Here is a 27605-nt window from a genome sequence, read left to right on the forward strand (position 1 = left end):
TTATTCATGTTACATAGTTGCCGCCTTACAGGCATAATTATGTTATTCATGTTACGTTCCTCCTACTGCTTTTGCACAAAACTGGAGAAGGCTGATGCTGTCCAGGGGTGTATACTGCACAGGAGGAGCCACAGTTAATCTTTTTCAGATTATCCATAGTGTCGCCTCCTAGTGGACAGCAGCATAACACCCATGGTACTGTGTCCCCCAATTAGAGGCTAAGAGAAAGAGATTTTACGGTGAGTACACAAAAATCTCCTTTTTTTTCAATGGGAAGAGGGTCATGTGACACATCAAACTTATTGCGAATTTCACAAGAAAAACAATGGTGTGCTTGGTTTTAAGGTAACTTTATTCTTTCATGAGTTATTTACAAGTTTATGACCACTTATAAAATGTGTTCTGCTTCCCATTGTGTTGGATTGTCAATGCAACCCTCTTCTCCCACTCTTAACACACTGATAGCAACACCGCAGAAGAAATGCTAGCACAGGCTTCCTGTATCTGTTGTTTCAGATGCTGCACATCTCGTATCTTCACAGCATAGACAATTGTCTTCAGATGACCCCAGAGATAAGTCTATGGGGGTCAGATCGAGAGAGCTTGGTGGCCATTCAACTGGCCCACGACGACCAAACCACTTTCCAGGAAACTGTTCATGTATGAATGCTTGCACCTGACACCCATAATGTGGTGGTGCACCATCTTGGGTTTCAGGTCCGAACATTCCTACATCAAGGTCTTTTGGCAACTTCTGTGACCTTTTTGTTCTTTGCCGCAAACATAGGCCAAATCTATTCATGAAGCGGGTACACCATCCTGCTGATGCAACAAAATTTTCAATGCCTGGTGCTTTCATTTTGTCGTCTTTAGCCATTTGAAGGGCACGTAAGCGAATTCCCAATGTGTGTTACACAGTAACCATTTTGACGACACTCCATAACCCATTTATGCAATTCAGTCTTTAGAGCCCTGTATGACATCTTTACACTGTCGAGCTTTTTTTGCCTTTGGAATCTTTTACAAGTCCGCTTTCATTTTCCGCCACTCCATCACTTGTTTTTTGTTAACACAAAGTTCCCTACTTGAAATACTGTTATTGCTTTCTTCTGCTCTTGACACAACCTTAAGCTTGAAACCAGCTTCATATGACCTGTATTTTTGTTTTGGTCCAGGATTAGAAGTATTGGGATCCATTTCTACCTGGATAAAAAGACTTTAAAATAGAAATCCATACCATAGCGATTCAATTCTCAAAATACGGTACATACTGTATATCCAAAACCAGAGACCATACAGTTTATGATGGGCCCATGTAATGCTCCATACAGTTCATGAATGGACCCCATAAGATGCTACATACAAAATACACCCCATGTAATACTCCATAAAGTTCATGATGGGCCCATAAAATACTCCATAAAGTTCATGATGGGCCCATGTAATGCTCCATAAAGTCTTCACTAGACCCCTCCTCGGCTGTTATGGCAACCCATCTGTGCCCTGCGATCACATAAGAGCCAGTGGGCAATCCCATTAAGGATAGCTCTGCAGTCTGCTCTTGGGGGAAGAAGTAGGGTGGATGGATTAGAGTGACGTGAACCTCCACCAATGATGTCTAAATGATTGACTTTTTAAGACAAACCCATTTAATTGTGCACTAACTTTAATCTTCTATTGCAGATACCTTGCCTTTTTGTATCCGAGTGGTGCTTGAAGCTGTGATACGTAATTGTGATGGTGTGTTGGTAAAACAGGATGATGCCATGAGAGTTTTGAAGTGGAAAACAGACTGTGAATGCCAAGAAATTCCCTTCCTTCCAGCCCGTGTTGTCCTACAAGATTTCACGTGAGTATTGTTTGGTGCTATTTTTCACATAAAACTAAAAAAAAACAAAGCGCCAAAAAATGGGGAATGTCACAATCATTTCAAAATATATTGGATATAATATGTAGGAAGGAGTGAAGTATTAAGATTTAACTATTGGTGTATAATAGGATAAAATTAAATAAACCACATAGCATCCGTCGTAATGACTTGGAGAATCAAGGTGCCAGGTCATTGCGGAACGGCATTCTTTTTCACCGATTCACTGCACTTCAGCTTTTCACTACATTATAAGGTAAAAAAAACATTGTCATTCAAATGTACAATTGGTCCTTCAAAACCATACCCATCATATGGCTGTATCTGAATAAAAAAAAAAATATGGCTTTTTAAAAAGGGGAGGGGGGGTGGTTGGGGAGACAGATGTGCAGAAAATAAATAAATAAATAACAAAAAAAAAATTTGCCAGGACATGAAAGGTTTAAAACTACAAATATAATCAAATTTGGTAATTACCGCACTCTTGTTGATGGTGCTCAAGTACGTAGCATCCTATCCCATGTAAATCTTGTAGAAAACTTGGCACTCGGGTAAATGTTGTAAGCAGATTATTTTTGGATTGCCTGCACAAAATAAAATAAAGAAACGTTTTGGTCCTACAATGACCTTCATCAGTCAGACAGATTGCAGTGTGCACAGGGTTACAGGCAGAAACAAATGCTCTGCATCAGCAGCACGAGGAATAAAATACAAAGTGTGGTCACATTGCAAAAAAAATTAAATTGTGACATTGTTTTTGGGAAATTGTTTCTGCGGTGTACATTGTTTGGTAAAAATGACTTGACAATATGATTCTCCTCAACAGTGCAATTAATGTGATGCCAAACGTTTCCGTTTTTTTTTTTTTATGTGTTTGTGGTGAAAAAAATGTTAAGATTTTGTGAAACAGGCCACCCGGTATAAAAGGGATGTGTCCAGGAAGATGGTGGCATTTCCTGCATCATCCTGATCATGGATGGACAGCAGCAGCCACCGCAGCAGCAGCCATCACCATCACTGCAATCGACGCAGGAGCCATTGCAGCCTCGCCAGCATCATCAGCAGGGGTGCAGTAGTGGCAGTCGTACAAGCAGCAGGACCAGCCTAAAAAGCAAGGCAGGTCACGAGCCCATCTCCAGGGGGAGACTTTCTTCTGAACCAGCTCAGTCTCCGTCTCCAGTACCATACAGTGATCAGCTGAATGATGAGTGCTCTACGTAAAAGTGCACTATATTAAAACAGGCCCCTTTCTCTGTGTATTCTTTTACTATGGAAGGCCCCTGAAACGTAGTTCGAAACAGAACAATCGGGAGTGTGCTCTGTGTAAGGGGGATTTACCCAGCACTTATAGTAAGGCTACTTTCACACTAGCGTTGGTACGGGCCTGTCGCAGTGCGTCGGGCCGACGTACCGACGCATGCTGTGAAATAAATGCCCGACGTGGGCAGCGGAAGCAGTCTTACGATGCTTCCGCTGCCCCATTGTAAGGTCCGGGAAGGAGGGGGCGGAGTTTCGGCCGCGCATATGCGGTCGAAAATGGCGGACACGACGTGCAAAAAAAGTTACATGTAATGTTTTTTGTGCCGACGGTCCGCCATAACACGACGCAACCATCGCACAACTGTTGCAACGTGTGGCACTGCGTCGCAATGTGTCGCTAATGCAATTCTATGGAGAAAAAATGCATCCTGCGGGCAACTTTGCAGGATGTTTTTTTTTTTTTTCTCCAAAACGACGCATTGCGACGTGCGTCGAAAGACGCTAGTGTGAAAGCAGCCTAGGAGACTCAGTCCGAGTTGTATACAACAGACCGTCTCGGAGGAAACTCCTGGGTTGGCTCTGGACCTGAAGGGCATTATTAGATCTAAGGTCCAGGAATCATTAAAGCACTTGATGGGACATAAAGAGGAGGGGAAGACAGAACTGCTGTCACCTAAGTCAGAGAAATCAGCGCTTAAGGGGGAGGACTCGGACCTTGCGGATTCCTCCTCCTCTGAGGCCCGGGGGGGGGGGGGTAGACCCTGCTTCCCAGCTGAGGATACAGACAGGCTGGTTCGAGCAATTGGGTCGAATATGGGCATAGCTGATCCCAGGAATGCTAGAACAGTCCAGGACATTATGTTCAGTGGCCTGGAGCAGAGGAAAATGCGTTCCTTTCCAGTAAACGAGAAAATAATGATGCTCATTAGTGAGCGTGGAAGAGGCCCACTACCATCTTCTTCAAAGAGGAGAAATTCATTTGACGATGAGGAGGTGGGCATATGGGAGAAGACTCCAAAGATCGATATGGCAGTTGCAAAGTCGGTTAAAAAATGAACGTTGCCATTTGAGGACCATGGGGCTCTCAAGGACCCCTTGGATAAGAATGCAGAGGATTTCCTGAAACAGATCTGGGAATAGCCAGCAGCGTCATTAAATCTGCCAATAGCGCCAACCTGTACGGTCAGGTCTATGTTGGTGTGGCTACAGCAGCTTGAGGACCAGCTTAGAAATACCCCTAGGGAAAAGATCCTGGCGGACCTTCCACTGTTGCAGGGAGCAGCTGCCTTCCTGGCTGACACCTCAGGCTACTTTTACACTAGCGTTTTTGGCTGCACGTCGCAATGCGTCGTTTAGGAGAAAAAACGCATCCTGCAAAGTTGTCTGCAGGATGCGTTTTTTTCCCCATAGACTAACATTACCGACGGATTGCGACGTATTGCCACACGTCGAAACCGTCGTGCGACGGTTGCGTCGTGTTTTGGTGGACCGCCGCCACAAAAAACGTTACATGTAACTTTTTTTGTGTGTCTAGTCCGCCATTTTCGACCACGCATGCGCGTCCGAAACTGCGCGTCCGAAACTCCGCCCCCTCCTCCCCAGACCTTACAATGAAGCAGCGGAAGCGTCTTAAGACTGCTTCCGCTGCCCACGTCGGGCATTTTTTTTCACAGTATGCGTCGGTACGTCGGGCCGACGCAGCGCGACTGCCCCGTACCGACGCTACTGTGAAAGCAGCCTCAGCAGATTTTCAGGTTAGCAGCCAGATCGGAGAATCTATCCAATGCTGCCCGCAGAGCTTTATAGCTCAAAAGCTGGCCGGGAGATTACCAGTCCAAGACCAGACTATGCTCGGTCCCATGTGAAGGAAAATATCTTTTGTCAGGCTCTGGATGACATTCTAAACAAAGTAGTGGATAAGAAAGAGGGCTTTTCCAATGTGTCCCTTCCTCAGTTCAAGAACTCATTTCGTAGGCGAACATATAGCAGAAACAGACCCCCTAAGGAACAGGGCGACTGGAAGGACAAGAAACCGAGGAGCAGGGGTTTCATGTTTGGGGGTTCCTCAGCAAGGAGCCGAAAACCCTCTAAGTAATGGGCTCTCCCAGGTAGGTTGTCCCACTTCCAACCTGTCTGGGAGGAAATCTCAGCCAATGCCTGGGTACTCAGTATAATAAAATCAGGACTGAAATTGGAGTTCAGATCCACTCCCAGGCACAGGTTCAAGATCTCGTGGCCCAGGTCTTGGAAGGAGCAGCAGGCCCTAGAGGTGGAAGTCTTAGTCTTACTACAAAAGAGGGTTCTGGTGTAGGTGCCTGTTCAGCAGCAGGGGAAGGGGATTCTATTCTCCCCTGTTTCTGATAAGGAAGCCCGACCAGTCGTTCAGAACAATTATCAACCTTAAGGGTCTCTGCAAGTTCCTGGTCTACAGACTGATCAAGATGGAGTCAATAAATTGTCAATAAAGATCTTGTTCCCAGGCTGCTACATGAGTGTCTAAGGCTAAGTTCATTGGCTTTCGGGGGCTTTGTGGAGGGCTGCATATGTCCTCCGCTAAGCCCTGCCTACTTCTGCATGCTTCCTGCATACCTATCTTTAACGTTGGGTACGCAGGACATGTGGATGTATGTGGATGCATTGTTCTGACTCTCCCGCCGACCACACGGGAACGCAACAAGTTGCGTTTTGTGCGGTCTTGAAAAAACGATACATCCGCATGTCCTGCGTGCACAATGTTAAAGATAGGTACGCAGGACGCATGCAGAAGTATGCGGGGCTTAGCGGAGGACATACGCAGCCCTCCGCAAAGCCCCCGAACGCTAATGTGAACCCTGCCTTAGACTTGAAGGACGCATACTACCTTGTCCCCACGCATCAGAAAGATCAGCAGTACCTGAGGGCAGCAGTGTACAGGTCCTTCTCAAAAAATTAGCATATAGTGTTAAATTTCATTATTTACCATAATGTAATGATTACAATTAAACTTTCATATATTATAGATTCATTATCCACCAACTGAAATTTGTCAGGTCTTTTATTGTTTTAATACTGATGATTTTGGCATACAACTCCTGATAACCCAAAAAACCTGTCTCAATAAATTAGCATATCAAGAAAATGTTCTCTAAATGACCTATTACCCTAATCTTCTGAATCAACTAATTAACTCTAAACACATGCAAAAGATACCTGAGGCTTTTAAAAACTCCCTGCCTGGTTCATTACTCAAAACCCCCATCATGGGTAAGACTAGCGACCTGACAGATGTCAAGAAGGCCATCATTGACACCCTCAAGCAAGAGGGTAAGACCCAGAAAGAAATTTCTCAACAAATAGGCTGTTCCCAGAGTGCTGTATCAAGGCACCTCAATGGTAAGTCTGTTGGAAGGAAACAATGTGGCAGAAAACGCTGTACAACGAGAAGAGGTGACCGGACCCTGAGGAAGATTGTGGAGAAGGACCGATTCCAGACCTTGGGGAACCTGAGGAAGCAGTGGACTGAGTCTGGTGTGGAAACATCCAGAGCCACCGTGCACAGGCGTGTGCAGGAAATGGGCTACAGGTGCCGCATTCCCCAGGTAAAGCCACTTTTGAACCATAAACAGCGGCAGAAGCGCCTGACCTGGGCTACAGAGAAGCATCACTGGACTGTTGCTAAGTGGTCCCAAGTACTTTTTTCTGATGAAAGCAAATTTTGCATGTCATTCGGAAATCAAGGTGCCAGAGTCTGGAGGAAGACTGGGGAGAAGGAAATGCCAAAATGCCTGAAGTCCAGTGTCAAGTACCCACAGTCAGTGATGGTGTTGGTCCACTGTGTTTCATCAAGGGCAGGGTCAATGCAGCTAGCTATCAGGATATTTTGGAGCACTTCATGCTTCCATCGGCTGAAATGCTTTATGGAGATGAAGATTTCATTTTTCAGCACGACCTGGCACCTGCTCACAGTGCCAAAACCACTGGTAAATGGTTTACTGACCATGGTATTACTGTGCTCAATTGGCCTGCCAACTCTCCTGACCTGAACCCCATAGAGAATCTGTGGGATATTGTGAAGAGAAAGTTGAGAGACGCAAGACCCAACACTCTGGATGAGCTTAAGGCCGCTATTGAAGCATCCTGGGCCTCCATAACATCTCAGCAGTGTCACAGGCTGATTGCCTCCATGCCACGCCGCATTGAAGCAGTCCTTTTTGCCAAAGGATTCCCGACCAAGTATTGAGTGCATAACTGAACATTATTATTTGATGGTTTTTTTGTTTGTTATTAAACACTTTTATTTGATTGGACGGGTGAAATATGCTAATTTATTGAGACAGGTTTTTTGGGTTATCAGGAGTTGTATGCCAAAATCATCAGTATTAAAACAATAAAAGACCTGACAAATTTCAGTTGGTGGATAATGAATCTATAATATATGAAAGTTTAATTGTAATCATTACATTATGGTAAATAATGAAATTTAACACTATATGCTAATTTTTTGAGAAGGACCTGTATATAGACAGACAACTCGGACACTTCCAATACAGGGCTCTCCCCTTAGAGGGGAGGATTATGCTCTCCTGGGAAGCAGTAGACTCTATGACATGGTGGCTGGATCCAGGTAATCTGTTGCACGGAATTCCATGGTCCTACCAGATATCCAACGTGATCGTGATGGATGCGAACGCAGAAGGATATGAGTTGCACATCTCAGGGACCGCATGGTCCAGGGGGTCTGGTCAGAGGCAGAAGTTGGCCATTCCTCAAACTGCAAGGAGCTGCTTGCGATAAAGAATGTAGTAGTAGAGTTTCTTCCTCATTGAAGGACACCATGTTCGAGTAATGTCAGACAACCGAACATTAGTTCACTATATCAACCACCAAGGGGAACACAATCCCGAACCCTGATGCTGCTATCACTGGCAATTCACCAGATCATGGAGGAACATCTACAGCTATTTGCACTGCACATAAAGAAGGAGAATGAAGAAGCAGATTTTTCCAGCCAGACATCCCTGAAACAAGGGAAATGGGAACTGGATCCATCAGTTTTTCAGCAGATTGTGGATCATTGGGGACTTCCAGAAATAGACTTGTTTGCTAACAGGAAGAATAAGATCTTCTGCTCTTTAAACCGAAGAGAAAAGCCATATGCAGTGGAAGCGCTACAGATTCCTTGGGATTTCCAGTTGGCTTGCGCATTTTCTCTGTTGATGATGATGCCGGCAGTCCTGAGGAAGATTCGGCAGGAGGGAGCAAGGGTCATCCTCATTGCTCCGTTTTGGCCCAAGAGGCCATGGTTCTCGTGGATGAGGAAGATGTCCTTATCAGAGCCCTGGATTCTCCCTGAGGTTCCAGGTCTCCTCAGGCAGGGCCCAGTGTCACATCCTCAGAAGTTAGGTCTACATAGCCTGGATTTTTGAGAGGGCACTATTAACACAGAAGGGATTCTCCCAGGCCTTAGTCGCTACCCTGCTGCAGAGTAGGAAGCCGGTAATGACTAGAATATATGGCAGAATATGGGCTGTTTTTAGCATTTTCAAGGCAGTCTGTGGAGCAGGGTCCCAATCAGAGCCATGTTACAATTTCTTCAGAGGTGTATGGAGATGGGCCTAGCCACCAGCACCCTTAAGGCAGGTATCTGCCTTAGCAGCCCTATACAACTATAACCTGGTGACAGATAAATGGGTGGTTAGGTTCATTAAAGCGTGTCATAGGTCAAGACCAATGCCAGCTCCAAAGATGCCTCCCTGGGACTTAAATCTAGTTCTTGAAGCATTAACAAGAGCTCCCTTTGAGCCCCTACATGAAGTGTCTGCTAAAATACTAACACTAAAGATAGTTATTTTAGTGTCCCTGACGTCAGCCTGCAGCTATTGCATGATAGAGTAGTTTTGAGGCCAGACCTGGCTTCTCTCCCAAAGGTAGCCTCAACAATTCATAGAAGTCAGGAGGTAATTCTTCCCTCCTGTAGAAAACCAGAGACTGCAGAGGAACGCAGACTTCACACATTAGGTGTTAGGAGGGCCTTGGTACAGTACTTAGACATGACAAGACAATGGAGGAAGAGCGAGTCCTTATGTCATTTCAGGGGATCAGGAAGGAGCTTAGTGTTACTCGGGAGACCATAGCTACATGGATTAGGGACGGCATTAGCTTAGCATACACCTCCAGTAATAGGCTGGTTCCTGAAAACCTGAAGGCTCATTCCACCAGGGCCATGACGACCTCCTGGGCCATAAAAGCAGAGGTGTCGATCTACAGAATATGTAAGGCGGCCACATGGTCTTCCCCTTCCACCTTCTATAAACACTATTGTCTTAAAGGGAACCTGTCACCCCCCCCCTTGGGTGTTTTTAACTGAAAGAGCCATCTTGTGCAGCACTAATGCTGCATTCTGTCAAGGTGGCTCTTTTAGTTTGGGTCCCTGCAAACGCTGAAATATTCGCTTTTATAATGTGCCTCTCATACCTGAATTTGTCAGGGGGGCATGTCTTTTCCCCCCTGACACAAACGCCTTCCAGCCGTCACTCAGGGCCTCCAGGCGCCGCCTCCATTTCCTTCCTGAACGTCCGCGGCGTCTGCGCTGTAAGTTTTGTTTTTTTTCGGGCATGCACAGATTGCGCTGCCCTTTGAACTTACAGCGCAGGCGCTGGGGACGTTCATGAAGGGAAAGGAGGCGGCGCACTGAAGCCCTGAGTGACGGCTGGGAGGCGTTTGTGTCGGAGGGGAAAAGACATGCCCCCCTGACAAATTCAGGTATGAGGGGCACATTATTAAAGCGATTATTTCAGCGTTTACAGGGACCCGAACTAAAAGAGCCACCTTGACAGAATGCTGCATTAGTGCTGCACAAGGTGGCTTTTAGTTAAAAACGCCTAGGGGGTGACAGGTTCCCTTTAAACGGTCTTCCTCTGTTGATCTAGCCTTTGGGAGGAAGGTTTTGTAAGCAGTGATCCCTTCCTAGGGTGCTATGATCTATCTAAATCTCTCAGTTGGTGCTGTCATGGGAGAAGGCAAAAAAATCTTAGTTACTTACCGGTAACGGGATTTTACAGAGCCCATGACAGCACCCTTATATTCCCTCCTCTGCTTTGTCACTTATGGTATGCACTTTTAAGGGTGTTAAGGAAAATGTATTTGGTGATGGTTATGTTACTGTCTTGAGGTCCTCTCATGGTCTGAAACCCAAACTGATGTGGAGGAGAGGTATCGCCTTTTTATTCAGTTGATTTCCTGTCCTGGTGGGCGGATACTGTCTCTCAGGTGGTGCTGTCATGGGCTCTGTAAAATCCAGTTACCGGTAAGTTACTAAGACTTTTCGTCCGTGACGCTGATTTAAAAAAAAAAACAAAACCGAAATGTCTGCATTGGTTTTTGTTTTGTTTTTGCTCAGTACACTGTATTAAAAAAAAAAAAAAAAAAAAAAAAAAAATGTTCCATCCATGAAGGACATTTGTGTGAATAACAGATACAGATATCTGAATGTGGACTTGAAAATGAACTACTAAAATTCTTAAGTAGAATATACCCTGGTCAAACCTGGAACTAACTTCTCAAATATTGTTCAGATCAAAAGTTGGCAGTTTTTGCTCTTATTTTATTTACACTGCTCCTCTGGCTATAGTTTTTTTTTCTTTTTTTTCCTCTTTAAATCCTCCATAAGTTTCCAGAGATAGGGCCCTCTTTATTTAGTGCTAATTTTTATGATCATCCAAGGGGGTATGGCTCACAGGTTAATTATGTAGAGCAGCAGCTTAAAGACACACCCCAGAGGATCCTGTGAAGAGTACCCCCTTGTATAGACCATAAAATAAGCAATAATGTAAAGGGCCATACCTCTGGAACTGTATTGTGGATTAAAAAGAAATACATCTTCAGAGGAGCAGCGGGAATACAAATAAGAGCAAAATCTGGCTACTTTTGAGCTGGTCCTCTTTTCTTCTTTGAAACAATTGTAATGGTTTGTATTTTTCTCATTAAATCTGATGTGTTTTTAATGTGTTTCTTATTGTAGTGGTATTCCTGCGATGGTTGACTTTGCTGCAATGAGGGATGCAGTGAAGAAATTTGACAGAGATCCAAAACTGGTGAATCCAGTCTGTCCAACAGACCTCATAGCTGATCATTCGTTACAGCTGGATTTTACAAAATGGTATGTTGTATTTAATGTAAATGCACACATTTGGCATGTGATCGATCTATGACTGTACACCACATTTCTGTGAGGACCCTGAATCTCTGAATGTTGGTATCTCTACATCTTTTTATGTGATGCTACATTGACAGTGGTAATGTAGCTATGCTTGCTGACACTGACAAGCTGCTGACACTGACTAGCTGCAGTCACAGCAGAAATTTAGTAACCAAGTTAGGGAACTATTTTTCAGAGTTGGAAAACACCTTAACAGGAACCATAAAAAAGCCATATGTTTGGTTTACTTCCAGATATATTTGTATTTTCCACCAAAATACTGTATAAAAATGGCTATATTTGAAGTTAGCGTAGCACCCAGGTGTGATACTTATCTGATTTACTTCCAGAAGCACTTTTTTTTGTGGCAGCCTTACTGTGTGTAAATATTGAGTGAAAGCCAGAGGGAATTGCTAGAGATATTAAGTGATTGATTTATGGAAATCAATATAAGCAATCTAGTGCTGGTGGCCCCGCACTTTCTTTATCGCTTCATTGGGGAACACAGGTTTCCATGGGTATTTGCTGCTGTTGCTAGGAGGCTGACACTAGGAAGAAAAAAGTTGGTTCCTCCTCAGCATTATACACCTACCGACAGACACAGAGCTCGTCACTTTTAGGTTAGTGTCAGTAGGAGGCGGACCTGGAGCTGATCCCAGATCAGTCTTCTTCTCCTTAGGTCCTTGCCTGTTCCCCACTCCATCCCTCTCTTCAGAGGGGGCCGGGAGGAAGACAGTGGTCACTCCTTGGTGTCAACACCATCTTCTGTCTTGTCCGGGACCTCGATGGTGCGGGAAGGATGACTCCCCCAAACCCCCCCGTGACTCCTGATGTCATCCTCTGGAGGAAAAGGAGGGACGGTACCTGTCTGGATGAGATCCCCACTCCTCCATGCAAAGTCCCTCTTCGGGTGGCAGGGAGGTATTAGAAAGCTAGAGGAGGTCACAGCGCTATTCCTGTATGCAGCGCACGTTTCTGATGCGCCACAGTTGGCATCCAGAAATGTAGTACCTGCCTTCTTCTAAGGCAGTCATAGTCATGCCCCCTTCTCTTCATGGATGCTGGTTAATCAGCCCTTGAGGGCTTGTACCCTTTTTTTTTTTTCTTTTTTTTTTTTTTTTTCTCCCTATGGAAGCGCATCTTTCATTTCCAGGGCAGTCTGGTTTCTGGCCTTCTTGTGCTTGCCTACCAATCAGTGTGAGAGGGCTTACGCACACGTGCTTTTTCTCCTATGAGATCACTTGTCTTACTTTGACAGCACCAAGTTTTCAGCATGCCTTGCCTGATACTGCCCCGTCTGTTTCTTTTCTTCACTTTTTCTCCATCTCTGGCGGTGCTTCACGTCACTGTTCTCCTGCTTGACCAGTCTCCCCTAAGGATGAGTTTCCCCTACATCCTGGAATGGGTAGGCTATGTCCAGGATGTTTTCTTCTTCCCTCATAGGCTTCGCCCTCTTCAGCAGCCCCTGTCAGCTTCTGGCTATACATATGCACATACCCAGGGAGTCTCGCTCCTGTCTCTACCACATTATTCACTACGCCTGTGCCCTCTGCAAAAAGTGGCTCACAGGTCAGGCTTCGACTTTCTGCCTAGATAGCGACCCCTCCACCTTGCAAGCCTCACAGGAGCCACTTGGGAATGAGAACACACCCCCTTCTTCAGGGTGGGCTGTTGCCATTTCTCAATCAGTAACTGACCTAATCAAGGTATCCTAGTCCTTGGTACAGGTTCTTAAACGTTTACATAACATTTCAACTGCCTCCAGTGCTCCGATCATTTCTCAGAACGATTTGCAGTAGCCCATCCATCAGCATGGCAGATCAAAGATAACGTCCAAGAAGCGGGCACACTCCAGTTCCTCATTTGGTTCCCCTTCTCCTTCCACTTCCTGCAGGATACTTTCAGTATCCCACTTCTCCTCCTCAAAGGTAGCCCCGAGGTCTGATCTCGATTCCCAGTGAGAATCTCATCAAAACTCGAACCAAACTCCAGAATATCGGCCGTTAATCAGGCCTTCAATATTAAGGATTAAGAGAGTCCTCCTCCAGATCTTTCGGTCTCATTCATCAGGGCATTTTATCAGCGACCTAGCCGGACAAACTGGCGGACGTTGTGGATTAGATTGCCCACGCAGGCAAATAATTGCTTGCTGTGCCTATGGACACCGCCAGCTGCTTCTCCGGTCTTAAATGCAATATTGTAGCCATACGCAGAATCCTATGGCTAAAAGCCTGGAGTTATCTCCTCTTCCAGGAATCACGTCTCTTTGAGTTGAAGCTGGATCAGCTCATCTCGGATGCCACTGGCGGTAAGAGTACTTCTCTTCCCCAGCCTAAGCCCAAACGTCCACTTACCAGGAGATGTTCTGTTTAGTTTCACTCCTTTCCTAATTTCTCCTCCTTCGGGACCTCATCTCAGTATGACTCCTGCACAGTGAGCGAGAAGGAAGCTGTCCTTCAAAACCAGTCTCGCCGTGGCACTCCATGGGCCGATCTGCCAAGTCCTCAGAGTCTCTGTCCAATTGATTCTCTTTTGCATGACGGGTCACCGCCACCTAGGAATCTTCTCCGGATGGGTGACAGCCTTCTTATCTACCAGGACGTGTGGTTCTCCGCAGTCGACAAAATCTGGTTCAAGGAGATTGTTACCACATGTTACAAGATAGTTTTCTTTCCTGCCCAAGTTCCCAGTTGCTTTCAAGCCATCTCCTCTCTCTCCTCCGGGCAGAGGTCATCGTACCAGTCTCCTCCCTGGAATGCTTCTCAGGTTCTATTCCAACCTATTTGTGGTCCCAAAGAAAGACTGCTCGCTCTTTCCGAAACTGGATCTCAAGCTTCTAAACCCGTGAGTGCGCCTCCATCGTTTCAGGATGGAATCTCTCCAATCGGTAATTGCTTCTATGGAACCCAAGGAGTTACTCTACTCTGAGGCATCCTGGATAACCAATCAACTCATTTCGATTTGTGTGGCGCATTACAAGTTTCACTGCTTAGTATTGCTCCTCATGGACCGCAAGTTCACAGCTCTCCTCTCCAGTCTGGCCTCTGCCCCCAGAGTGTTTAAAAAGGTCTTGGCCATTCTCTGCTCCACAGGGATAGTAGTCGTTTAACTGGATGACCTCCTGATCAAAAACCCGTCCTTCAGAGACTGTTTTGCAAAAGTTTTCAGATCACCTTAAAGGGAACCTGTCACCCCCAAAATCGAGTGTTAGCTAAGCCCACCAGCATCAGGGGTTTATCTACAGCATTCTGTAATGCTGTAGATAAGCCCCTGATGTATCCTGAAAGGTGAGAAAAAGAGGTTATATTATACTCACGCGGGCGGTCCGATCCAGTGGGTGTCGCGGTCCTGTCCGGGGCCTCCCATTTTCATAGGAGGACGTCCTCTTCTGGTCTTCACGCTCCGGCGTACTTTGTCGGCCCTGTTGAGGGCAGAGCAAAGTACTGCAGTGCGCAGGCTCTAGGAAAGGTCAGAGGCCCGACGCCTGCGCACTGCAGTACTTTGCTCTTCCCTCAACAGGGCAGACAAAGTACGCCTGTGTTGGAGCCGCAGCGTGAAGACCAGAAGAGGACGTCATCTGATGAAGATGGGTGGCGCCGGACCGGACCAAGACACCCATCGGACCGGACCGGGACCAGGACTGCCCCTGGGTGAGTATAATCTAACCTCTTTCTCCTTCGCCACATTGGGGGATACAGACCGTGGGTGTTATGCTGCTTGCCACTAGGAGGACACTAAGTGATACAAAGAAAGTTAGCTCCTCCCCTGCAGTATACACCCTCCTGCTGGCTCTCCGCTAACCAGTTCTTGCTTAGTGTCTGTAGGAGGCACTTGGGTCTGTTTTCAGACCCCAACATTTTTTATTTTTTATTTTCTGTAAATTTTTATTTTTTAATTAACGGAGTGAAGGGGGTGACGGATTCCTTTCTAGGGTCCGCTCTCCCCCGAACCATCAACAGGCAAGCACGGCGAGTATACCTCCCCGTACCTTTCCTGCGACGACTGGGGCACGCCTAATCTACGCTAGGGCGACGGTTCCTATACGGTCCCGATCTCCCCCCTGTAAGATGGCGAGCACATAGAGTATACCTCTTATGTGCATCTCCCGGGCTCCTCTGCAATTAAGCCCTCACCTGTTGGCGTCATGTAGTCCCCACAGTAGCCGTAAGCCCCCTGTGGCAGGCATAGCCATAAGTCCCCTGTGGCAGGCATAGCCATAAGTCCCCTGCGGCAGGCACATATGAAGATGGACAGAGACTCTCCATCCCCCGGCCAAGGGAGGATCGATTGAGCTTATTCCCTCGCAATAGAGGCTGCATCTCTGCTCGGTGGTGGTGAGTAGTTTCCTTCCTCACGCTGCCTGCGTGGAATGTGCGGTCCTGGTCCCTGGGGAGAGGTGCCGCTGGCCGGTACGCCAGCGGCAATCATTCGGCGCTACGTCACGGCCCGCCTACGCGCTCCACCGGTACGCTCCATAAATTTAGTCCCCGGCTTTTTCAGCCGGACTAGGCTGCAGTTGAAATCCCCGCCAACCGCCGGAGCCCCGCCCAGCTCACTTCAGGGGCGACGGTGCCTTCATGGTCCCGATCTCCCCACACCAGCAGCAGGCAACCACATGGAGTGTCTCCTCCATGTATCCTCTCCTGGAGCCAGGCCTAATGCCGGACAACTGGCCCTGTCCACCCGGGGGCTGAACTCCGTGGATGTACAGAGGCCCCTTTCTATGGCGTCCGAGCAGCCCCCACTGTCCCACCACTGTGAAAGCGGATGGCACAAGGAGGCTGACGGTTCCTCTCCACCTCCCTAACAAAAGGGATGATTGAGGTTTATTCCTCTATCCCTGCACCGTCCACACTGCAATACCCGACATCCGCGGCGGCTCCATGCCGGGACGCGCACCGTTGGTGAGTGGATCCTGCCAGCGATGGGCTTCTGCAGCGGGATATTCACAGGCAGTCTCAGGCTTCCCTGTGGCCCACCTCCCTGAGGTAACGCTCCAGCCGGCTACAAAATTTAGCCCCCGGCTTCGGCCGATGTGTAGGCCGCACCCCGGAAGCGCACTGTGGCACCCTAAGGCAGCTCTGCCTTTTTTCCTGGCGCTTTTCGCCTAGCACGGAAGCGCTCAATTTTCTCGATCAACGCCCCTCACTTCTACGCTGGCGCCGGCTGCAGAAATTTAGACCCTGGCTTGGGCCTATTCATGGAAGTCTCGAGGCTCCGCCCACGTCGTGCCTGTGGCTACGCCCCCTGAATTGGCGCTTCTCGCTCGCTGCGAGATTTTACCTAAACCCGCATGAGCAGTATTCCTGGTCTTAAAGGCACGTGACCTGTATTCCTGGTCTTAAAGGCACATGACCTGTATTCCTGGTCTTAAAGGCACACGACCAGTATTTCCTGGTTTTAAAGGCACATGACCTGTATTCCTGGTCTTAAAGGCACATGACCAGTATCCCCTGGTCTTAAAGGCACACGACCAGTATTCCCTAGTCTTAAAGGCACATGACTAATCCGAAGCTGGTCATAAATGAGGAGCCCTCTGCCGCTGATCCCAGTGTAACTAGTTCCCTCAGTGGACTTCGTCACTGCCGCAACCATGGTTTTTCTGACCAAGAAATTGAATCCCTCCGTGGCTCGGAGTGCTCGCAGGACCGATATACATGGTCCCTCTCCTACATGGGATCCGTCGGCTAGCAGGGGCCGCGAGTATTCTAGAAACGTACAGGCATCTACAAAACGGAAGTTCTCATTTCATGATCTCTCTCCAAGGATTTGCTGACAACAAGACTCTGAGCACGGATCGGATATTGCCTTGGACGTGGACTTGCCAGAGTTTCGGTAAAGGATGACTCGCCTATTTATATCATCATCCAATCTGTCTACATTGACGCGGACTCCGGTCCTGCTCTAGACTACACAGTGTCCCTCATAAGGAGACTAAACTCCCTCGTAGAGCATTTGTCATCCAGTCCGGATATGCGATTCACTGGACAGAAGCCTCTACGTGGGACGCCATGCCTGGTCTGATTTTTAAGGGCGTCAGGCCCTTTAAAGGGCGCCGATCTCCCCACACCATCAACAGACGGGCACACGGAGTGTCACCTCCAGGTATCCTCTTCTGCATCCAGGCCTAACGCCAGACAACCTGTCCTGTCCACCCGGAGACCTGAACTCTGTGGATGTACAGAGGCACCCTTTTCGGGCGTCTGAGCACCCCCCTCTGCATCACCACTATTTAAGGCTGGTTTCACACTTGCGATTTGATCTGCAGCGTTTGTACAGAAAAAAACGCATGCGTTTTTCCCCTATGTTTAACATTAAAAACGTATGCGTTTTTTTGTACGCGTTTGGCCGCATTTAACGACGCATGCGTTTTTTGCTGCATGCGTTCTGTCGCAGAAATGCAACATGTAGTAATTTCTAGAAGCGTTTTTTTGCCGCAAAAAAACGTATTGTCTATGTAAACGTATGCGTTTTTAAGCACATGCGTTTGCTTGCGTTAAAAACGCATGCGTTTTTATAGAAAAAAACATGAATACACCCTGATAAGCCACCCCCCACCATCAAGGTGATAAAGGGATCCTAACCCTAACCCTAGGGATCCAAACCCTAACCCTACCCCTAACCCTAACAATATGACAGTGAATACTCTACGAGTTAATATTTTTAGTACTCTATAGCAATACCGTATATCTTGGGGTGTCCACATTGAACAAGGCTTTTTATTAGAAGAATGTCCTGGTCACCAGGTCAACATCCCTATGGATCCCTAGGGTTAGGGGTAGGGTTAGGGTTTGGATCCCTTATCACCTTGATGGTGGGGGGTGGCTTATCAGTGACCAGGACATTCTTCTAATAAAAAGCTACCCCTAACCCAAACCCTAGGGATCCAAACCCTACACCTAACCCTAACCCTAACCCTAGGGATCCTAACCCTAGCTATTTCTATTTATAGTGGGTTTTCTAGTTGATTTTGATGATTGGCAGCTGTCGCACACTTCTCAGCATGCGTTTCAAAAACGCAAACGCATGAAAAAACGCATGTAAACGCCTCAAAACGCCGCTTTTTTTTACCGCATGCAAAAACGCATGTGTCTAAAAAACGCAGCGTTTGCACGCGTTTACATACGTTTTTTCACCACCTGCGTTTTTTTTTTTAAACGCTGCGTTTTTAAACGCAAATGTGAAACCAGCCTAACAGAAGATGCAAGAAGGCGGATGTTCCCTCTCCACTTCCCTGTTAAGAGGATGGTGGATCGAGGGTTCCTAATTTGTAACTCTGCAATGACCTGCTGGAAGCAGCCGCGCATTCTGCCACTTGGCAGATTAACCGGGTACAATCTCCTGTGGTTTACCTACTAGTATCCCTGCCCGATGTGTCATCAATTAAAAATGCCACGATCTGTCAAATAGCAAATCTGGTTTGTTCCGTTTTGCGGCTACGGGTCCAGCCCTCTACCCTCCCTAGCCGCCGCATGGATTGCTAGAGCAACGGTCTCCTGCCTGGAGACCTTAACTACTTTGATTCACACCAGTAACCCTTTCCTGAAGACAGTACAGCTGGTCAATCAAATCTTTTGAGTGGGAGACTAACGAAGGATCGTACGTTCCTACAGCCCCGACCAACAGTGAAACGGTTGTCCGGGACAGTCTAGATCTAAGGGATCTTGGTTCCTAAAAGATGAACGAGAAGTAGGACCGATCCCGGACCTCAAACTTCTAACACCCTTTCACAAGGTTCTTCTTCTTCGAATGGAGTTCCTCCGCTCAGCCATTACTTCAGCAGAAAACGGTGCAGTTTCTGGTATCCATTGACATTCGGGATGCTTACCCTCTTCAAAAATTCCTTTGCTTTTCCATTTGTGAACAGCATTTAAGTCACGACCTTGTCCTTCGGCCTTGCTACCGCACCCAGAGTGTTCGCAAGGGTCATGGCGGCTGTCATGTTCCTCTTGCACCTAGAGGCGTGGTCGTCCTGCCCTGTTTGGCCGACTATTTACCTGCCCTTGCAGGACTACGCTAAGTCGTCTATATCACTTGCGATACCCTCTCAGCTGGGCTGGTGGCTAGACTTGGACAACTTCTCATTTCCATCCCAGCAGATATCCTTTTTGAGGATGATCCGGTACTCTTCCAGAAGGGTGGTAAATCTCCCTCCAGACAAGGTCATGGTCCTTCAACAGGGAGCTCGCGCACTTGCTCACTCATCCCCTCATTTCATTCGATTTGCTGGGAGGGATCTGAGGAAAAAATGGAGACGACAATGGAAGCAGTTTCCTTCGCTCCGTTAGTTTTCAGCAAGTCAAGCAGACTTTCAGACAATAGTCTCTGAGCTCCTTCTTCATCCAGGGCCTTTCTCCCGGTTCAATGGTTACTAGTAACTTCCAATGCCAGTCCTCTTCTCCCGATCATTGCTCTGGAGATCCGAAAGGTAGTCCTACAGTAGGTCCACTGCCTTATGGCGGGTCAACCCATCTGAATTCAGTTGGACAATGCCACGGCTGTGCCATACGTCAATCATCTAGCAGGTACCCATGTTCAGGCACCATGGCCGAGGTACCTCACATTCTCACATGGGCCGAGATCTATCACTCGGTGGTCTCGGCAGTACATATCCCAGGAGTATAACTCTGGGCTGCGAACATATTCAGCCGTCACGGTTTCGCCTCAAGTGAGTGGGAACTTCACCCGGAAGTCTTCCATCAGACCTGCCTTCACTGGAGCTCTCCAGTTGTAGTTTGGATGGCGTCCTGACTGATCGCCTGTGTACTCGAGTTTGTCGTTCGGCCTCGAGATCCAAGAGCCATCGCACTGCATGCTCTGGTTCTTCCGTGGTACCAGTTTCCAGAACTCCCCGTTCACTACTTCCAAAAGCTTTTCAGAAGCAGAAAGGGCCCCAGTGATCCTCGGAAATCCGCACTGACCACGTCAGTTTGTTTGCTTGCGGAGCTGGTAGCTTTCTGCCTTTCTGCAACAAAACTGCAAGTAGGGACCACCTCGCAGGAAGTTTTCACTTGTAGTTCTTCCCTATCGCATACCGTTAGATCATTGGGATCTATTCTATTAGGGAAGGTCGCCCCTTTTTTCTCGGCGATATCCTCATCCTGACGAGTCTTCGGTGCTAACGGGTCCTTTCAGACTTTTTTCCCTTATTTCCTACAAGGCAAGGTTGTCCTCAGGCCTTCCCCGTCCCTTGTTACCAAGGTGGTATTGTATTACCACTGTTATGAGGGCATAGTTCTTCCCTCATCTCTTTCGGCACCAGTCCACAAAATGGAATGAGTTCCCCATATTCCGGACGGTGCTCTGAGTAGGTACGTCTCGAGGACGGCGTCCTTCCGAAGGTTGGACACTGTATCTTGGGCTTCCTGACGGTAAGAGGAAGGCTTCCTGACGTTTACAGGAAGGGTTTAGCCGTCTTTATCGGCCATTTAGCCTGGTGTATTCCTTTCACCATCCAGGAGTCCTTCCGTGTTAGATGTCAGCCTATCTCCCTGTCTATCGTGGGTTCTAGGCACCAGGCGTCAACAAGACACGCCTGCAAGCTTGCGGATTCGTCCAGTCCGCGTGCATTCTTCAAGCATTATAATTCCCAGACTTCCACAGATGTGAGTCTGGGCAGGCGGACTCTGCAGGCCACGGTGGCGCACTTGTAAGTAGCGGTTACACAGGGCCTGATCTGATGTTGTCCCCACCCAGGGACTTCTTTGGTACGTCCCACGGTCTGTGTCCCCCAATGAGGCGAAGGAGAAAGAGATTTCTGTGTACTCACTGTAAAATCCTTTTCTCCGAGCCAATCATTGGGGGACACAGCTCCCACCCTGGTATTTGCTTATGCTTGTTTTTATAATCCAATATGCTATACTCTCATATATAATATGACATGCTGTAAGCTAATATGTTGTTACTGATCTCCTACTGCTTTTTGCACCGAACTGGTTAGCTGAGAGCCAGCAGGAGGGTGTATACTGCAAGGGAGGAGCTAACTTTCTTTGTATCACTTAGTGTCCTCCTAGTGGCAAGCAGCATAACACCCACTGTCTGTGTCACCCAATGATTGGCTCGGAGAAAAGGATTTTACGGTGAGTACACAAAAATCCCTCTCTTTCTTATCTTTTAGGATACATCGAGGGCTTATCTGCAGCATTCCAGAATGCTGTAGATAAGCCCCTGATGCTGGTGGGCTTAGCTCACCCTTGACACTTTCCCATATAGGCTGTGGGGGTCATCATGGCCAAATCGCCTGATCCTGGACTAGCGCCTAGTTTTCCTAGGCATGCTGTTCGATACCGCTTGCGCCAGAGTTCTGCTCCCAGAAGAAAAAATCTTGGGGATCTTCGGGGGATTCTTTCCTTAAGACGCCCATCCAAGCGTTTTATTTGTCTTTGCATGAGTCTTAGGCAAGATGATTGCGCAATGGAAGCTGTCACTTTTGCACAATTCCATACCCGTTCCATCCAGCTGACCCTTCTGTCAGCTTGGGACAAAAGGATTTCATCCCTGGATCGTCCCGTACTCCTGCCTCTTCGAGTGAAGCAGTCTTTGGCATGGTATAGTCTCTCCCCCTTCATTTAGCACAGGAGGTCATTCTGCCCTCTCTACTGGCAATGTAAGTCAGACGCTAGTCTCCTCGGATGAGCAGCAGTCTTTCTTCACCACACAGTCCTAGGTCACTGTAACTCACGGGGGAAACCTCTCTTCCCATAAATCTCCTGGAAATCAGAGACTTCTACCTCTCTTCTCCATTTAATAGACCTTCTAACGGACCATCCAGTCCGAATTCGATCAGACATTGCCACGGCATATATAAACTGCCAGGGCAGGACCAGCAGCGAGTCTGACATGATGGAGGTCTCACAGATTCTGGACCGGGCCGAGTGGCCCGTGACAGCAATATCTGTATTCCACGTTCCAGGCGTAGACAACTGGGCCGCCGACTTCCTAAGTCATTAGAGTCTCTTTTCGGACAAGTGGTTCCTCAACCCCTCTCTGTTCAAACAGATTGTCAGTGGTGGGGCACGCGACCCCCTGGCAGTCGGCTATGAACTCCTGGTCATTTCATGGTCTGTTTGAACTTCCGTTCCTTTTTCCACCTCTTCCCCTGATCACCAGACTTGTCAAGATCAAGGTGGAAGGAGTGGCAGTCATTCTAGTGGCTCCAGACTGGCCCAAAAGAGCCTGGTACGCAGGGTTAGTCAACTTACTCGTAGATGCACCCTGGAAACTCCCAGACCTACTTTCTCAGGGTTCCCTCTTCCATCAGGATTCTCGGTCTCTCAATTAAATTGCTTGTCCATTTGAAGCTGCATTCCTTTGGGGAGTAGGTGAGGTGCTGCAAGTGTCCGCCGCCCAACTTAATTTAAGTCCTTTTTCTTTCTTTTTTTTTTTTCCTCCCTTGGGACTGCTTTAGGAGTCCCATGGTTACCTGTGACCCCAAATTAAGTGATAAAAGAAGGATTTCTGGTACTTTCTGTAAACTTTTTTTTTTTTTCTTGGAGCCTTCATTGGGGAACTTCACCCTCCCTGGTTTTTGGGTCTATATGCTTAAGTTGGGCCTGTATATAGTTCCTATTGTTGCTTCTCCTCCTGCTTTTCCACTAAAACTGACGAGCTTCGTGCCAGTCGTTGGGTGTACCCTGCTGAAGAGGAGCTAACTTTTTTCGCCTAGTGTCCGCCTCCTAGCGACAGCAGCATACACCCATGGTTACCGGTGTCCCTCAATGAAGGCTCCAAGAAAGATTTTATGGTAAGTACCAAAAATCCTTCTTTTCCCTTTAATCACCATTGTCTGCATAATGCAGATATTAGGCAGGAGGGAAATAACTCCGAGAAAGGTATCCAGTTCTGTTACAGAATAGTAACTTGTCTCAGTAAATACTTGTGTTGGAATTGCAATTCTGTAGCATCTAGAACTTTGTGTTGTCGTCTTATGGTTTTTCTCTTGAGCTTTTGTGAAAACAAGAATGCTAGTAAAGGGTTTGTTGAGGATGAGAAAAACATGGCTGCTTTCTTCCCAAAACAATGCACACATCCACCTGTTTCTGTTGTATTGCAGCTCGGCTCCTTTTGAAGTGAATGGTGAGTTGCAATACCAGACACTATCTGTAGGCAGGTGTAATAGTGTTTGGGAAAAGTATCTGCAATGGTTTTTCCAGTCCTGGACTTCCCCTTTTATTTGAAATATGTGAATTTATAAGGGAGTTTAATAATGAAATATTATATAATTAATCACATGAATCTGTGTCACCAGTGCAGCACAGACCGTGCCTATCGCAACCTCAATTGAGTCACACAGACCAGCGTCCAAGCTCTCGCCAGCCAAATCAGCAGGTGCTAAGCCCTACTGTAGGGGACAAATTAGCTGCAAGGGAGTCTGTGATTCAGGAGCCTCAAGCAGAAGCTCTCGTGAGCAGATTGAAAACACCCCAATGTTGTGTCCGTTCCATTTACAACCCATTCCAGAGTAAGACCCTTCTTTGTATACTAAATGGCTGTCTTTTATTGGTAACCCAGTGTTCTTTAGAGCCCACATTTACATTAGTCTCTTTGCATTACTACTTTTACAGACCAGATGCTGCACTGAAAAGTCTCGAAATAGAATTTAACCGAAATAAGGAAAGGCTTCAGTTTTTTAAGGTAAGGTTAAAAACCCCCCAAAAGGGTTGGTAATATTCGAAGGCTTCAATCTCATGACAAATAAGTCATTACCCTTCAGCCCCTTGATAATATCGATGGTGCTGTGAAACATTTCAGAGGTGGGGGAGGGGTTGAATTTAGTTTTTCTGCAGTCTTTAGCGATCATATTGATGTGTTCTGCAGACAGATTGCTCATGTAGATACAAATCAAATAACTTCAGCAGCTGCTTTGCTGTCCCTATTCTATGAATTTATTAATTGTAAGTCCTATGACTGATTTTGTGTTATATCTGACATTTACCGTATTTTCCGGCGTATAAGACGACTGGGCATATAAGACGACCCCCCAACTTTACCAGTTAAAATATAAAATCTTCTTAAGTCGGGGGTCTTCTTATACACCGTATGTCGTCTTATAGGGCCGGTGAATATGTGCCTTTTGGGGGGGGTGGGGGGGAGTGATCCTGATGACGACGAGGGAGCGTCTCACAGGAAAGTGAGTATCCCCCATTACCTTATCGTAGCGCTGCAGCGTGGGGTCTCTGTGCTGGGAGCGGCGGCTGCTGTGCTGTGGGGCGGCGGCTCCTCTTCTGCAGTGTGGGGCCTCTGTGCTGTGGGGCGGCGGCGGCGTATCTTTATGCAGTCGGGGCTCCTCCGGCATCTCCTTAAAGCCTGGAGGCCCCGCCGGCAACTCCATCGGTGCAATGAGGGGGCCTCCGGGAAAATGGCCGCTGCTCAGATTCAGATCTCGTGTCGGGAGACGAGATCTGAATCTGAGCAGCGGCCATTTTCCCGGAGGCAGCTCAATAGGTGCGATGCGGTGGCCTCCGGGAAAATGGCCGCTGGGGGCTGCGCATGCTCAGATTCAGAACTCGTCCCGAAATCTCGGGACACGAGATCTGAATCTGAGCAGCGGCCATTTTCCCGGAGGCACCGATGGAGTTGCCGGCGGGGCCTCCAGGCTTTAAGGAGATGCCGGAGGAGCCCCGACTGCATGAAGATCCGCCGCCCCACAGCACCAGAGGCCCCACACTGCAGAAGAGGAGCCGCCGCCCCACAGCACAGCAGCCGCCGCTCCCAGCACAGAGACCCCACGCTGCAGCGCTATGATAAGGTAATGGGGGATACTCACTTTCCTGTGAGACGCCCCCTCGTCGTCATCAGGACCACTCCCCCCCCCCCCCCCCAACCACCATATACACCCGGCGTACAAGGCGATTCCCGGCATATAAGACGACCCCCGACTTTTAAGAAGATTTTCAGGGGTTAAAAAGTCGTCTTATACGCCGGAAAATACGGTAGTCTTGTTGCTGCCATTGCCGCAACTTGCTGGACAAAAGCCTTAAAGGTTTTCTGCAACTTTAACAAGGATGTCCCATCTTAAGGATAGGTCATCCCTGTCACCACCTGCCGATCAGCTGTACATGGCTGAAAGTTGCTACTGATAATCTATCTAGATAGGAGGGGAAGGCGCTCTGTCTCTAAGTCCTCCCTCCGCTTATATAGCAGATGGCAGTTGCTACGGAAGCAATTCTATATACGATACCATTTTACCTACAGAATTGGGAATTTTGATAATGACTGATCAATTGTGAAAAAAAGCAGATCTCCGATCAGATATATTAGTTATTTATTTTCACATGTACTATTGATTTATGAAGTAACCGTCGTTTTAATTTTACGATTTAAATTTAGTACTTTGACATTTGAACATTTTTGGACCTGAAGAGACCAAATGTTTTTACTTTTTAAATGTATTTTTGTCGGCAGAAAACGGGATGGTTTAAACTTACTTTTTTAATCTTTAATTTAGTCTTCTTAGAGTACTTGAATCGGCGATCATTTTGATTGCTTATACTTTATACTGCAATATATAGTGAAGTACAGTACAGACCAAAAGTTTGGACACACCTTCTCATTTAAAGATTTTTATTCGGACTCCCATGACAGCACCACGAGAGAGGGGATCCGCCCATTAGAAACAGGAAACCTACAGATACGTGGGAGAGGTGCCGCCCTTTTGTATCAGTTGGTTTCCTGTTCCTAAAGGACTGGATCCTACAGAGTTTTTTTTAAGGATCCCAGGCCGGCCTGCCAATTCAGGTAGCTGGGGGGTCTCCTATCTCGGCTGGTGCGGATACCATGGAGACGTCACAGTGGTCCTGGCAGGGCTGCACGGCAGTGACGTTCGCAGCAGGGAGCAGTCACTGGTGGTGTTCTGTCTCCGGAGACCAGCGCTGGGTAAGTATAGTCCCCTGTGTCTCCTCCTCCTGGGCAGGTGGTGCTGCGGGCTGTGGTCTGTGCGGCGGCATTATGGTGGCGCCACCCGGTATAGTGCGGGCTAGCTGGCGTCCCATGCTACTCAGCGCTGACAGGAAGCGCTGGGGGCCGGGTGACGTCTGGGGGCGGAGCCAGTGTCTACTTCAGGGTCTCAAAGGTCCGCGCATGCGCAGTGTTTCCAAGATGGCGGCGTTCACCGGAATTTTGCACTCCGCTCTCCCACAAACCCCCAGCCAATCTCCTGCACCTGGGGCAGACGGCAAATCAGGGGGAAGTGCTTGGCACATCTGCTGACCGGAGGAGGGATTTCTAAATTGACTCCAGACCTGGTTCCCTTGCTTCTTGCCTCAAAACCATGAGGTATGGAGAGTGATTGTGAACAGCAGCCTCAGCTGCCGGACGAGGTATGTCAGAAGCCCAAAGGGAAGGAGCATGATAGGAGTGATGAATCTGGCCGCCAAAGCTCCTCCAGACAGGGGTCTGGAGCACCAGCCAGGAAGAATCCCCCTCGTACTCCGGTATTTCCCTTTCTTTGGGGCAGGCACTGGTAAGTGAACTTCGAGAATGTTCACTCAGTGACGTGATTCCCCTCATATTCTTTAATGTAGTGGATGAAATGCATCGGTAAGGCGAAACATAGTGTGCCATCTGCAGGGTTCCCTTACCTGGTAACTGCCCTAGAAAGCTATGTGCCCCCTGTATCCAGCAGACGGTGAGGTCTCAGGAAGGGGGAGGGGGTGAGGGCATTAAATCTACATAGACTAGATTGCCTTACTTGCCCCCTCAGGTAGCGGAAGAATCCCTTAGTATGGCGGCAAGCCTGAAAGAGTTGGTCAGGACGGAAGTCAAACAGTCCATAAAAAAGTCCCTATCTCAAGCAGGAAGCTCTAAATACAAAGCTCCTCTGACATCTGATTCTTCAGCGGACGAGGATAGGGACGTAATCTCCAGTGATTCAACTGCATCGTCCTCTTCCTCGGATGAAGACACTGGCCGCTTTTGTCTACCCCTCGAAAGGATAGATAAGTTAAAGCGGTCAGAGGAACAAGCCTCAATTATCCAGAGAAGAAATTATGTTTAGTGGACTAGAGCAAAAGCAGCGTAGTCTTTCCGCTAAATGAAAAAATTCAGGGGCTCATTAATAGAGAGTGGAAGAAACCTGAGAAAAAAGGTTCCTTACCTCCAGCACAAAAACGCAGATATCTGTTTGATGATCTGGCAGTCAGCAACTGGGCGCAGGCTCCTAAATTGGATGCGGCAATAGCTAAAGTAGCGAAGAGAGCTTCTCTTCCTTTTGAGGATATGGGAACTCTTAAGGACCCCCTGGATAGAAAGGCAGACATTTTTCTGAGGGGTACCTGGGAAATGGCGGCCGGTTCTTTAAGACCT

The 27605-nt window shown here is 47.6% G+C and overlaps 1 protein-coding gene across 1 annotated transcript in view; it reads left to right on the forward strand.

Annotated features, from left to right (window-relative positions):
- IREB2 (iron responsive element binding protein 2) overlaps window positions 1–27605 on the forward strand; it is a 126159-nt gene that overhangs the window by 20258 nt on the left and 78296 nt on the right. The window contains exons 4-7 of the mRNA XM_077264216.1: window positions 1684–1849; window positions 11127–11264; window positions 23551–23763; window positions 23867–23936. Of these exons, the coding sequence (XP_077120331.1) occupies window positions 1684–1849; window positions 11127–11264; window positions 23551–23763; window positions 23867–23936 (587 nt within the window). The remainder of the gene's footprint in view (window positions 1–1683; window positions 1850–11126; window positions 11265–23550; window positions 23764–23866; window positions 23937–27605) is intronic.

This window comes from Ranitomeya variabilis, chromosome 5, assembly GCF_051348905.1.
Source record: "Ranitomeya variabilis isolate aRanVar5 chromosome 5, aRanVar5.hap1, whole genome shotgun sequence".
NCBI lineage: Eukaryota > Metazoa > Chordata > Amphibia > Anura > Dendrobatidae > Ranitomeya > Ranitomeya variabilis.